Source organism: Cyphomyrmex costatus, unplaced genomic scaffold, assembly GCF_001594065.2.
Source record: "Cyphomyrmex costatus isolate MS0001 unplaced genomic scaffold, Ccosl1.0 scaffold1055, whole genome shotgun sequence".
Lineage (NCBI taxonomy): Eukaryota > Metazoa > Arthropoda > Insecta > Hymenoptera > Formicidae > Cyphomyrmex > Cyphomyrmex costatus.
The window spans coordinates 156,789-169,996 of record NW_017275014.1 but is presented as its reverse complement, the minus strand read 5'-3'; the positions used below and the strand labels follow the sequence as shown (position 1 = coordinate 169,996).

Sequence of the window (13,208 nt, the reverse complement as noted above, 5' to 3'; positions counted from 1 at the left end):
TCTCTCTCTCTCTCTCTCTCTCTCTCTCTCTCTCTCTCTCTCTCGCTCTCTATTTCTCTCTCTCTCTCTCCCATGTTCGTAATCATACACGTTATCTCTTTCAGCCTTCTCTACCAAAAGTCCAGTTGCAGCAAACCAGTTTATATATCTGACGTCAATTTTTTCCCCATGCACACACGCACTCGGACATACACATGCGTCTATACATACATCCTCACGTACTGTCATTCATTCACGCGTGCTTATGTGCCTCGTCGTAGTAAAATGGGTTACAATTAACAAGTGTATTTACGTGTGTGTTTATGTGTTAGACGAAAAATGCATAACACGCGGACGAAGCTATGCGCGATTATAGTTTTGATTCTTTTCACGTAGTTTTGTTTTATTTGCGGTCTCATTCGCACACCTGTTTAAACGAGGAAAATCACGATTTCCTTTAATTCTGAGGACCTCGGGCCGTGATAATTCCGCGGCACTATTCACAGATCGACAATTTATGATGCTTCCTTTGATATATTTAAATAATATTTTATAAATATTATTTAATATTACTACTTGATAATATTACTTCATTTCTAACTCCAAGGAATAATAAAAAAAAAAAAAAAAACAAATATACAAAACGCACGTATCTAATGTGTCATGCAAAGAAAAGAATATTTTCTCTTGGTGCTCTGCACTCAAATTTGAACAACGATGTAGAGACACAATGATACCGAAAAATAATTAACAAAAGGGAGAAAAAACAGAATTAGGAAATCTCGTCACGAGAAATCACGCTCGTCCCTCTGTGAACAGTTGACCGGAATTTTGTTGTGAGAATAATGGGAAATCTCTAAATCCGTAAAGTCCATCGCGTATGCGAATTTACATATGGATCGTGAATTCACTTAACATTTCATGCCGAGCGTGTCATTGCTCAAGCTCTTTGTGTATCTATGCAAATCCACGCGCAATGATTCCGAAAGTGTAACAGACTGCGAATGCGTCACCTACTGCCTACTGTTGGTACGACTCTGTATTAATGGACATTGTCCACGGTCAAGATGCTTAAAAATGCCCTTTGTAGGCACCCTGATAGGGGTGACGTTTACTGACCAGATTAAAATGTACTTTCAGGGGTTAGAGGAGAGAGAGAGGAAAGGATATTACCGAGTTAATTCGGGGCTGACCATCGGTACGCGGGAAAATTGGAAACAGCGATTAGAATGTTGTTATTATTATATTATTATTATGTTGACCGTACTTGATCCTTTTTATCGTCTTATCCGTCAAAAAGGTTTTACTTGCTTCATATAGCCCGGCATACATTATAACGCTTCAACCCTCCAATGGGGATTCAAGGGTGATATCACTTAATCATGTTGGGACACTTGCTCGAGTATTAAAATCGACTATCTGGGGCAAAGCTTTCGTAATTACGATCGCACAAATGGCTGTGATGGCTAAATCATACTTTTTTTCAGTACAATCGTTTTTAATTGCACTTGGAAAATTATCAACACTGCCGCTATTTGCCAAAAGGTACTCCCGTTCAAGTAGTCATATTTCAAAGTAGTGCTATATAGTAGTTATTTATTTACAGAGATCATGTATGCCGAATCCGGCTGTTATCTTCGAAATATTCGCATCTTCACATCAGAATTTTAGCGTAAGAATTTTGCATATCGAGGATGAATGTAACAAACTATCTATTAAAATATATATGTAGCAGTGGCAATAGCATTACAGCATTTCGGACCAATCCTGATTTATTTGAATTCGTGTCTCGTAAGTCTCTCGCAAATTTCTCTTCTGTACAATATAATACAACAAGAAAAAAATAAACTGATGAATGAAAAAAAGAACTGAAAAATATGCTCCACTCACGCTCGTTAGAAAAATATAGAATAGTGGTGAATTGCAAGATATGATATTACTATGACGGACTTTGTAGTAGATTCAGTTTTGCCCATATCATTTTCTAAATCAAATCATTAGGTAACCGTTTGCTCTTCGCCGATGGTGCCCCCTTAATCTTACGTCCCTTCATTAAGCCTAAATATTTCTACCCATTGTAACACTAAGAACGTTTACGCGTTGGTTGAAGGGGATAAAGGTATGATTAATACAGATTTAGGGATATAATGAACGCAAAAATACTCTTATCAATAATCATAAAGTAATAATTAATATTAACTACAATAATAATGCAACAGCAGAAACGCATACCTGCCAGTGTATGCAGCAGTTAAGGAAGGAAAAGGAACGTTGGTGGATCTTATGTACAGGTTTCTTTTTTGCGAATACATTTGTCAGTTCTTTTTCTGTGAATACGTTTGTCTAATAAAATCTATTTTTCTCTCTCTCTCGCTCGACCTCTCCGTTCCTTCGACACTGTTGCCCTCGCATTCACTCTATGCGCACTTATTCTTACTTCCATAGGATTAGAATTTGTAAAGAATTTATCAAAAAAGCGTAACACTGGAAAGAAACGTAACGGGAAAAGTGTGCGTTGTTAGATCTCGATGTTCAGGAGAGTCACGACTAACGGTTTCAAATTGGCTGTCTCGCGCCAGCGTTTCGATTGTTCGTTGGCACAATCTATATAATTTCAAATTAAAACACATTGATTTTTTCCGTCGGGCGAAAGAGACAAGATTTAATGATAATAACGAAAAAAAAAAAAGAGAAAAAGATACATGATGATTCCCAGCGAAATAGCGCGCGATTTACGGTACAAAAAAAGGATCATTCTTTGGACTTGTCCTTCAAAGGATAAATACGATTTCTCGGGAATGCTAACATCGGGGAACATAGTGCGGTTCTTCGCCAGTTTGAAACCCCCGCTGTCACATCGACAGTATGTGTGGCCTTGCCAACACGATACAAATAAGAGAATTCTATACTAAAGAAAGGCCGACATCGAAAACGTTAACGTACTCGATTCGTAAATCGATTTACTCTGCAGGCTGCATTGGGCGACTACCATCCTCGAAAAGGATTGCCATGTTAAGGTCACGTTAGCATCGACCACAAGCGTTTATCTTCCTGGGAGAGGGTGATTCGCGTGTGGCGTGTGTACATGTATGTGTATATGTATATGTGTGTTTATGTGTGATAAATTCTATAGATTATCCTCGTGTGCGCAGCATTCTGCCGGAAGTATTCCAGTTTTTTTGCGCGCGTTTCTGCAGGTGCATGTCAAATGTACTTGTTTCAGGTTCCACTTTCAGCGTTTGTATGTGTTTGCCCAAGAAATATTTCTAAAAAAAAAGTTACAAAAGCGCATCTTTGGCTCCCCTCTTCCCCGAATGCATCCTTCACCACGTCTTAGTAATGATCTGCATTCTCGTGCACGCTAGAACAGAAAACAAAACGGAGTTTTCAGTCAAAGACCAATAACGGTTAAAATTGAAGAAAATAGAAGAGATGATACAATTAAAACGAAACAATGGGCAAATTTTCTTATATTAAGTTTTAAGATTGTTTCTCTTTTCATTACAAACTATTTTCTATTTAAAAATAATTTACGAGGAATAAAAGCGCAGAATGACAAAAAAAAATGGAAGCTTCTTATGTTGCATAAATAAGATTAAATCGTCGATATAAAAAGCCTTAATTTATATATGATATCTGAGTGATGCTATAAACATACTCGGAATAAATCGCAATGAGCGCACGAAGCCTTAATTGTATTAGTATGCATCACGAATAAAGTCGGGTTACATGAGTCATCAGGAATCCGAAATAACTTGAATATGAATAAATGCTTATCTAGCTGCACTTATTAGACGATTATAGTCACATTAATGAAGAAAATGTTACTGTTTATTCGTGCGAAATTACGACACGTCGATGAGCAAACGGGACGCAGCGGGAATGGTGTTAGTTCCGAAAGCAGGTCTCAGGCAGAGGCGAAGTTCTTGAACACCTTTGTAGGATGATTAGTGATTCCTTGTTACATCGAAAGTAGAACAACAAAATCACTAGTCTTCCATACAACGGTGCTCCATTCTCCCTCACGCTGGGCTAGAGATTCCTCCAGCGCGTCGTTCTCCTTCCATCCGTCTCTTTCCGTTCTTACTCCTTCACCTTTGCGAATGTTACAGTCACCTCGATTGTTTGGTTAGTCGGATTGTGTTAGTTCCTAAAGATGATGAACTGACTCGATGCGATGGCGGCGATATCGGTTATAAAGCGGATGAAGTACGAGAAATTATTATCGCGCATGACAATGAACTGTACTCAAATATATATTAAACATAGCCGCGTATAAAATCGAAGAGTCTGAATATATGTGCTACATATATCATTTACAAATTCTAACACACTACTGATTTTATCTTGCACTCACGAGCTTATTTATAAAGTTAATTTACCTTTTAATTTTTAAGATAGCACGTATTACGTATATAGATTATTCCTTCCTTTCTTCGATTTTACTTTAACAATTATCTTTTCATATCGTCAAAATGTTTATGCGTAACAAAATAATAACAAAGTGGCAGTGCATGAATCCTACAATATGAATCATACAAGCATTAATATCGCACAATTTTTTTTATCATGTAATTACAAAAATGGTACATGCTTAAATATCAAAGTTTTATAATATTTTCTTCCATTTTTATTTAATAGCGCATTTAACAATAAATATATTCGATTTTAAGTTTTATTAATATAATATAAAGGCGGTATTTACAATGTTAACATGAATAAGCAGATTTTTACATTTAATGTAAGTATATGATAGAAATATGTCAATATAATAATTACCTCTGCTGCAGTAGGTACTGGGCCATTTGTATCTGACTGGGAACCCCAGTAATAGTGATGATGCGATCGTTACTACCAGGCAATGGCTCGTCTATAGTTATTCCGGCACCACTATCGGATCTGATTTTTCTGATCCTTGCACCACCTTTACCAATTATGGCTCCGGCCAACTGCAAACAAGGATAAGATTCTATATATAATCAGATATATGTTCAACATATAGACTAACATCAAATATATAAACAAAATAATCATTATTAAACATGACAAATATTCTCTCTCATCTACAAATTATTCTCAATCTTTAGCCACTTAGAAGCACAATGATCCTTCGACATATTTCTGCGGTGTGCATTTTTTTTACAGTTTACAGATATATGGAAAACCTATAGTTTAATATGGTTGATAAGATAATCTCGGTAATTTATTATTGCCTTCCGCGAGGTAGCTTTCGAAAGCAACAATTGAATAAAATCTAATGTTTCTAATCAGATTTTAACTCGGATCTGCGATAGTAAATGCACAACTTTCTGCTACAATTGCCACAATAAATTAACGCAACGAATATTTATATTTTCACAGAAAATAAAATAAACACAAAGTAAGCTTATAGTCGACTTACGTCTTTAGGAATGGTGACTTGTGTACTGGTCTTGTTTCCACTCATGTTGCCCTGGTTGCCTTGGTTGTTTCCACCCATAGGGCCACCCATTCCTGTGTTACCACCACCACTCAAACCATTAGGCGCGCCTCCTTGCATCCCCCATCCATCACCTGTGACAAAAGAAACATTAACACTATTAACAGCTCGTATTTCACGGATATACACAAATTCCCGAATATTTCAACGATGTATGACGATTTAATGGAATATTCCAATCTTTCTCATCAGTATCCTAATCTTGTCGCAGAACTTTAATATCTTTATTGCGATCAAGGATGTTCGGGTCTTCCGATTGAAAGATAGATGTTCCTTTGATCATAGTTTAAGTAGATCATCAAGATTCCTTCTTACCGTTGTAATTTCCGCCGCCGTAGGGTGGCGGGCCGCCTCGGTTTCCGCTACCGCCGTATCCGCCACCACCACGGCCACCGTCGTAGCCGCCTCCTCCACCGCCGCCGCCCACGCGCGAGTTACCGCCGTATCCACGATCGGGGCCGCCGGACATTCCGCCGCCGCCGCCACCGCCGCCACCACCACCTCCACCGCCACCGCCACCGCGTGGGCCACCTCGTGGTGGCGGAAAACCACGGTTCATGTCGCCCGGACCGCCGCCACGATTGTCGCGTCTCGGTGGCATTCCGCCACCGCTGCCACCCCCGGCACCACCGCCGCCGCCACCGCCACGACCGGGGCCGCCAAATCCGCCGACCTTGCCTTGACCACCATCGGCGTTTCCATAACCGCCGTAGTCATCGGCATAAAAATCGTCAAAGTTGTGCGGGTCATAAGGATTGTTCACACCCTTTAGCGGCGACTGGAAAATAAAAACTGGACGTTATACTTCTTTTCCTCAAAAATTGACTTCCTATACGTATTATACTCTGCATATACATTCAACAATGTTAAATTCATAATTTCAAATTATGCCCAATTGGGATTATTTTTTATTATGTTTATAGATCGTAACTATTCTTACACTGTTAAATATCAAAGGACCAAGTAATTCAAACCATTAAATTAATAATATTAAATTAATAATATTTTGATGTTTTTAACGTTCGTATGTATCAAAATCAATCCATTTCTGTAGTTAGTTTTAAAGTAAACAATATTAACGTATGCACTTAGTAAATAAAGTAAATTCAGTTCAAATTTAATACATTTTCTCGAGGTAAACTGCTTAACTTCATTGTTTTAAAGTTAAATTAATGACATACTGATTAAACGATATACTAATTAAATATAATTTGATATTATAAATTTGAGTGTATTCAATACGTCGTTAATTTAATTAAAATAACAGAGCTAAATAATTTAATTCAAGAAAATGTATTAAAAATTCGATTCACAATTTCAGTTTTTTATTATTTACTACGAGCATGCGTTAATATAAACGTTATTTGCTTAAAAATAACTACAAAAATGGAATAATTAACATTTGGATATATAAAAGCTAAAAATAATAAGTTATATTATTTAACTCAAAGGATTGGGTTTGAGATTGAGTTATCATTGAGTCTTTGATATTTAACAGTGAAGAAAAGAGAGAGAAACTATTATCTATAAAAACTCTCTCTCTACTCCAGTAGTAATATTAAATATTTAAACAATATAAGAAACAAGTATCTTTTCGTGTCTAAGAAAAAGAATCGACATCTGAGTACGCGAAAGATGCAACGACGTAGTTATTGAAGATTTATAAAAAAATCATGATCTCATAGTATACTCACAGTCTTAATGGTGGCGATCAATTCACGTATACATTCGATGCACGTCGTGGGTTTCCCGCAGATGCTGATGAGACGATCCGTGCTGCGGGGACAGGTGTTTGAATAGATCTTGATTCTGGCTCCGGTTTTCTGAAACACAAAAGTATTCAAATATATTAGACAAAACCCGTAATAAGCTCAGAATTCGTGAAACTTTCAGTATATGGATTTACATTGAAAAGAAGACTAACGCAACTACATTCGATCTTTCGGTCGAGACAAGTTAGAGGTATGAACGGCAATTCTCTCATTTTTCAAGTCGGAATGTATGATTCCGCAAATAAAAATATGTCAAACGTCCACAAAAATGTCGAGATTGCAACCTCATATTTCTGTCTAGTATTTCTTCTACATTCGCGGCTAATCATCGCTGACGTAACGAAGTAAGTAACTCAACTCTCCCGTGCGCGTTCAACGGTTCTTTTTAACTACTCCGACAATCGGACATGAGTCACGATCAGGGTGTGATACTCCGTCTACTTCCTCGACAGCTCTTACCCACCCCTGATTAACGACTTAACGATGCTCGAATGCTTTCGTAGCCGCTCCACTAATCTGCGCTCCGCTCTTTGCCGCGGGGTTTCTAAGTAATACCTCGAGACGACAATGTTCAGATCGCGTGCTGATAGTCGTTTAACAGTCTACCTGTACCTTCCGAGATCGCGATCACGCCACATTGAGACGGTTGAGTGCAAACGTGCAACCATTTGGTGGCACTTAAATTTTTCTTAAGCTAATTTGACCTGTCGTTTGCGTCGTAAACTCGTAAGCTTTCGATGATAACGGACGAGATTTACAGCTGTAGGTAAAACGAAATAATTCTGCGTACTGAATTGAGGAAGGAGGGACGATGAACTGACAGGCAGTGATGTATATAGGGTGGATATGGACGGAGATAGCTTTGATGCGAGTGATGCAAAAACGAAAAATTGCCGATAACATCGACAGCCGTGTGCTCAAACGCGAAATATCCAAACCAGATAACAATCTAGTACGCCCGTGTACATACTATACACGCGTGCTGCATCCGGTGGTATTGTGCGGAGAAATCGCGCCGTTTAATTACGTAGATCAAAGCAACCCACTCCCTGAAATCCCGCTAGCCCGTGCAGATCCATTCAAACGCTTCTGATGCAGACAGTCCAGCGATATTGAGGCTCACATGTGTCTGGTATATCTGGATGCAGCGTTAATCCCGAAGTGAATCGAGAAGTGTATATAAAAGACAGAAGACGAAAGAAAGAACGCAAACGCAATTCATATATTCTGAAAGTTTAATCGACTCACGGTGCAAGAAATGGCACTATTTTTTTTTTTTTTTTAGAAAGAATAAACGGAATAGCGTGCGCACGTTGTATTCTGCTTCGGCGTAACAAAAAAACAACCTATTCTGTTCGATCACCAGCGAATAAACGGCGAACAGTCGCGCAGTTATTTATACATATAATAATTAGTCAATGGAATTCATAAACGGAGGACGAGCCGAGAAATAAAAGCTCGGTGTCGCGTTGTATAACCAGCTATCCAAGCGATTTGAAAGAAAAATCGATGGGAATTATTATCGCAGATCGATATTTACACGACATGCGTCGGGGGCGGGAAAAGCCAAATGTGATTTTAATCGAATTAATTAATTCTGCTGATCACGTCCACAAATCAGCCGGATTAATCTCGACGCGACAGAAACGAGAATGGGCGCGAATTCTTGTATGTAACAACGGTTTTGGATTGACAAGGATTGTTCTTACCAGTCCAGCATTATTTCTGATATTTGGATCATTTTCACCGGAAGTTTGCGAGTGTTGACATATCAAACTTTCATTTGCATTGATATACAAAATCAATTTTCTACAAAAAAAAGAAACAAGTGTATTATCTATTCTGTACTGTGAAAGTAAAATTAATTGCCATGAGAACTGGGCTCTAGAACTTTGATAATTAATCGAAGAGATGAAATAAAAGGCAAAGATGAAAGCCACTCGCTGTAATGCTTTTTGACTCGCGTTTCTTGCGGGAAATAAGGTGCTTCGAGAGAAAGAGAGAGAGGTGGATCCTCGAAAGAAATTTCCGCCTGTCCGCTTGAACTTACCTCTGACATTCGATATCGGTAAACTTGAAAAGAACAATGTGAATCGACCGTTCTTTGAAGGAACCAATGTGCCATAAATAGCAGTATAAAATAGTAGAAGAGTAGTAGGAGTATGCGCTGCGAGATTTTGCGAGGAAGTAAGATTATTTCGGTCGAAACATCGAGCGATATCACAATGCATTATGTACACCGTACGAAAGCTGCTTCCCACGCGCCCTTGATCGTTCTACCAACGCACAGAGCTATATGGATTTTCAATTTTCCAGAAAGTTTCCGAGCTTCCGAAACTTGCCGCGATCACAGAGAGAGAGAGAGAGAGACTTCTGTCCCCCCTTTCGAGTGAACATTTTCTTGTGAATATTCAAGAGTCGAAGGAGATAATTAATTGTCCCAAGTTTCAAGGTCGCAACTTGAAATAATTATGCCAGCTCGAATGAATATTATACGTGCTAATAATTTTCTGAAACTAGTGTAAGTTTCATATTTATATCATTCGCAACTACCGTTATCTTTGAGAGAGACGTTATCAAACGTAAAGACATCGGTATTAGAAGATTAAAGTGGCTGTAACGTGCTTATGGTAATTCGGCGCAAACATCCAGAGGACTTCAAAGTCCTTGCACTGGGAGGATAACCATACGAGAGCGATTCGTGAGAATAAACCGCACTGCGCCACCAAATTCGTGTTTGCTCAACAGTTCTCCGTTGCAACGGCATCCGTAGCACAAGTTTACAAACTTCAACGGTATTACTGGCGGCGTCATGCACTAATCTAAACGTAAATCGCACTATTCAATTCGACGTGACGAACAAGTTCCGTCCCACAGCTAGTTCCGAATGCTTTTACATAAAGGCCAACGAATATTGATATCGAGTATATAAATGTTAAACAAGTTCAAGGCGTTATCACTTGACGATATTTGTCTTTTAATAAAACATTCAATGACAAAAGAGTCTTGAGCAACGTATTTCGTTCCAGTTATGGTGGGTGTTAGTCGAACACAAAGACTTCTTGTATTTCTTAATTTTGACTTTTATCTCGTTTCTCGAGCAATTTTCATCAGTTGTCAATCGATTATCTTTGTGAAATCGATGCCTGTATATCCAAAGGTGAGTCAAAAATAATACATTATGATAAAATAATTTAGTTTCTACAATAGACGATCGCGGACGATTTAAAGAGGGACGATTTCTATATCACAGATTGTTTAGTAAATATTTTTTTAATTATTTTACTTGTTATTATTTCAAAATAGATTTACTATTTTTTTCTATAAAAAGTATGAATAATTAACAAATTAATTTGATTTCTTTGTAACGTGTGTACGGTTGACTTATATATGATCATTCCGAATCTTTCAGTTAAAATTAAAAAACAAGACATCATTTTAATCAGAACACTTGCGGCTGTCGTCGAAACTAAAATTATGTAAATAACTTAATTTTTTTCTATTTTTTCAGAGCTCGAGAAAACAAAAAATAAAGATGAACCTTTTTTTTTTTTTTTATAAATGAGTACTATTATTTATTTAATAAGCGTAATGAATAATTCTAGTTCCGATGAAAGAGCAGCGAGTGCTTTGATAATATCTCATCTTTTAATTTCAGTCCAGTGAGAGATTCGGAATTGTAACAGAGATGTATATGACGTAGAAGTTAAATAGATCTATTATTCATATCTTTTATTAAAAAATAGCAAATCTATCTAACTTAAACAATATCAAATAGAGGACAAAAAGTAATTTAAAAAAAATATTTATCCACTTTTTCAAACAATATTCCTAAAAGCCTCTCGCGAAAAAACACGAGAGAATAGAAAATCTTAATACATCACAAGAATTACATTTTTCATAAATAACAAAATTTTGCTAATGAGCGTAAATTTAATAGAGAATTACTTTTATTTAATAGAGAATTACTTTTAATAGAGAATGTTTTCAGGTTATAACGACGCGCGTTTTCGTCTACAGTGCGTTTCTGCAAATCATCGCTAAGGTGCGCACCTGAAGCACTTAATGCATTTTCATGAGTTCGTAGTTCATGATGACACGAAATTCATACGCATTCATAACACATTGTTCGCGAAGAAAGACAGCTATCCACTTTGCGGCTTCAATTCATCACTGATTTACCAATTGTGCAGTGACTTCAAAGCGACACTACGGGAAAAAAAATACGTAGTCGTTGTATAGTCGCGAATTGCCTCTCAACATATCTACTACTTTCGAATCAGGTGAGAAGCTACGACATAAATTGCCACGTAAATTATATGATACATAAATGTCACAAACTCGTTGGGATAAGCCAAACCATGTTTCACAAAACGCTAAAGTACAATAAACCTTCGAAACCCTTCGGATTACTCCGATAAAAGTTCCTTCAGTATGCTGATGCACATTCGGTCAGTAGGTCAACATTTATATTCCACATACCGGACTGATTGATAAACGTGACGCTAATCGATAATAATTGAAAATTTCACATTGCGTGATTCTCGATGCCGCATGTGCGAATTTAAAAATAGGTAACAATCTATTAAATATTAATAATGCGGAAACACGATGTAGATTCCACGTCAGTCGAAATTGGACGAAGACATGAGGGGGAGAGACCATAAAATAAATAAGACATCACACGCGTGCGCGCACAAGGCGTTTGTTGGAAATGCTGAGAAAAATGAGGAGAAAGCGAAAATTCGCCGTATGAGAAAACCGTCTCGCGACGTGAAATGCGACAGGTACGAGAGACTAGCTTTCGCCGTCGACATCCGCGACGGAAACGAAAGGAAGGCAGTGGTCAGAGCAGAGTTCTCTGAATGCTCGAGATATCGAGAATACGACAAAACACGACAAAACGCGACAAAGTACGTCGTTGTCGTCGTGTTGCTTCGTTTACACCCTGTTTTCCCTTTCAAAGTGTTACTATGCGCGACCGATCTGCGACCGAGATCGAGTCAAAATAGACTGCGCATACACGTGCGCCGTCCGAAGGTGACACAAAGACAAATCTTCGGGGGTCTTCGCAAAGCGACCTTAGTCGCTGTAACGTACAGCGGCAGAGAATCACAAGTCATCGCTCGTACGTGACATCGTTCGGCGATTTCGTTTTCGCGCTTCCTCACACAAAGTTGTTTCTTCCTCAGTGATACTATAATGGATATCTACACGAACGACGAAGTTGCCCGTCACAATAACGCCAAGGATCTATGGATCGTGATACACGGTAAAGTCTATAATATCACCAAGTTCCACAAGGAACATCCTGGCGGTGAGGATTTGCTGTTGGAATTAGCGGGGAAAGATGCGACAAAACGTTTCGAAGCCATCGGTCACAGTAATGAGGCGATTCTTTTGCGCGAGAATTATAAAATCGGAGAGATAGTGGACAGTGTAAACTCCGATAAATCGAGAACGACACATACAGGTTTGTTCTTTTCCTCGATCGCTTTACCGCTAGAATTCCACTGTTTGATATTGTTCGGATCCATTGTTTGCAAATTTAGTATTACGTTATAAACGAAGTTTCGTATACAGTCGAGTTTACGTTCGCGATGTTTACGTCATCGACAAATGAAGACTTATGTACATAATAATCATTTATATTATACCTTCTATGTGTTTTCTTCTAACAGTTACATTTTAATGATTATTTTCCGATATTCACATAATCGATCTCTTTTATTTAAGATTGTCTTAAGTAGGGTCTTAAGGATTCTAGGAATAGTCACCTATTTTTTGATCACATATGGTAAACGATCGCCTAGGATATTTTTATACTCAAATTACAATTATTATTATTAACAAGTTACTATATATATTTTTTTTTTCCGATTTATCAATATATTCGAGAACACACAGTACGGATACGGATTTAATCATAATTTTCTAGAAAAAGTAAGTAGAAATCAAATGTTATTAAATAAATAGAA

General features: G+C 37.8%; 2 protein-coding genes across 2 annotated transcripts in view; one reads left to right on the top strand and one right to left on the bottom strand.

Annotated features, from left to right (window-relative positions):
• Nucleotides 1-13,208, bottom strand: part of LOC108774928 (uncharacterized) — an 85,423-nt gene that overhangs the window by 16,515 nt on the left and 55,700 nt on the right. Inside the window, exons 7-11 of the mRNA XM_018541175.1 lie at nt 7,153-7,281; nt 6,089-6,236; nt 5,774-5,866; nt 5,381-5,532; nt 4,759-4,928 (exon numbers count right to left, since the gene is read on the bottom strand). Coding sequence (XP_018396677.1) covers nt 4,759-4,928; nt 5,381-5,532; nt 5,774-5,866; nt 6,089-6,236; nt 7,153-7,281 — 692 coding nt within the window. The remainder of the gene's footprint in view (nt 1-4,758; nt 4,929-5,380; nt 5,533-5,773; nt 5,867-6,088; nt 6,237-7,152; nt 7,282-13,208) is intronic.
• The window catches only part of LOC108774991 (cytochrome b5), a 2,781-nt gene continuing 939 nt past the window's right edge, over nt 11,367-13,208 (top strand). The window contains exons 1-2 of the mRNA XM_018541258.1: nt 11,367-11,513; nt 12,423-12,703. Coding sequence (XP_018396760.1) covers nt 12,433-12,703 — 271 coding nt within the window. The 5' untranslated portion in view covers nt 11,367-11,513; nt 12,423-12,432. The remainder of the gene's footprint in view (nt 11,514-12,422; nt 12,704-13,208) is intronic.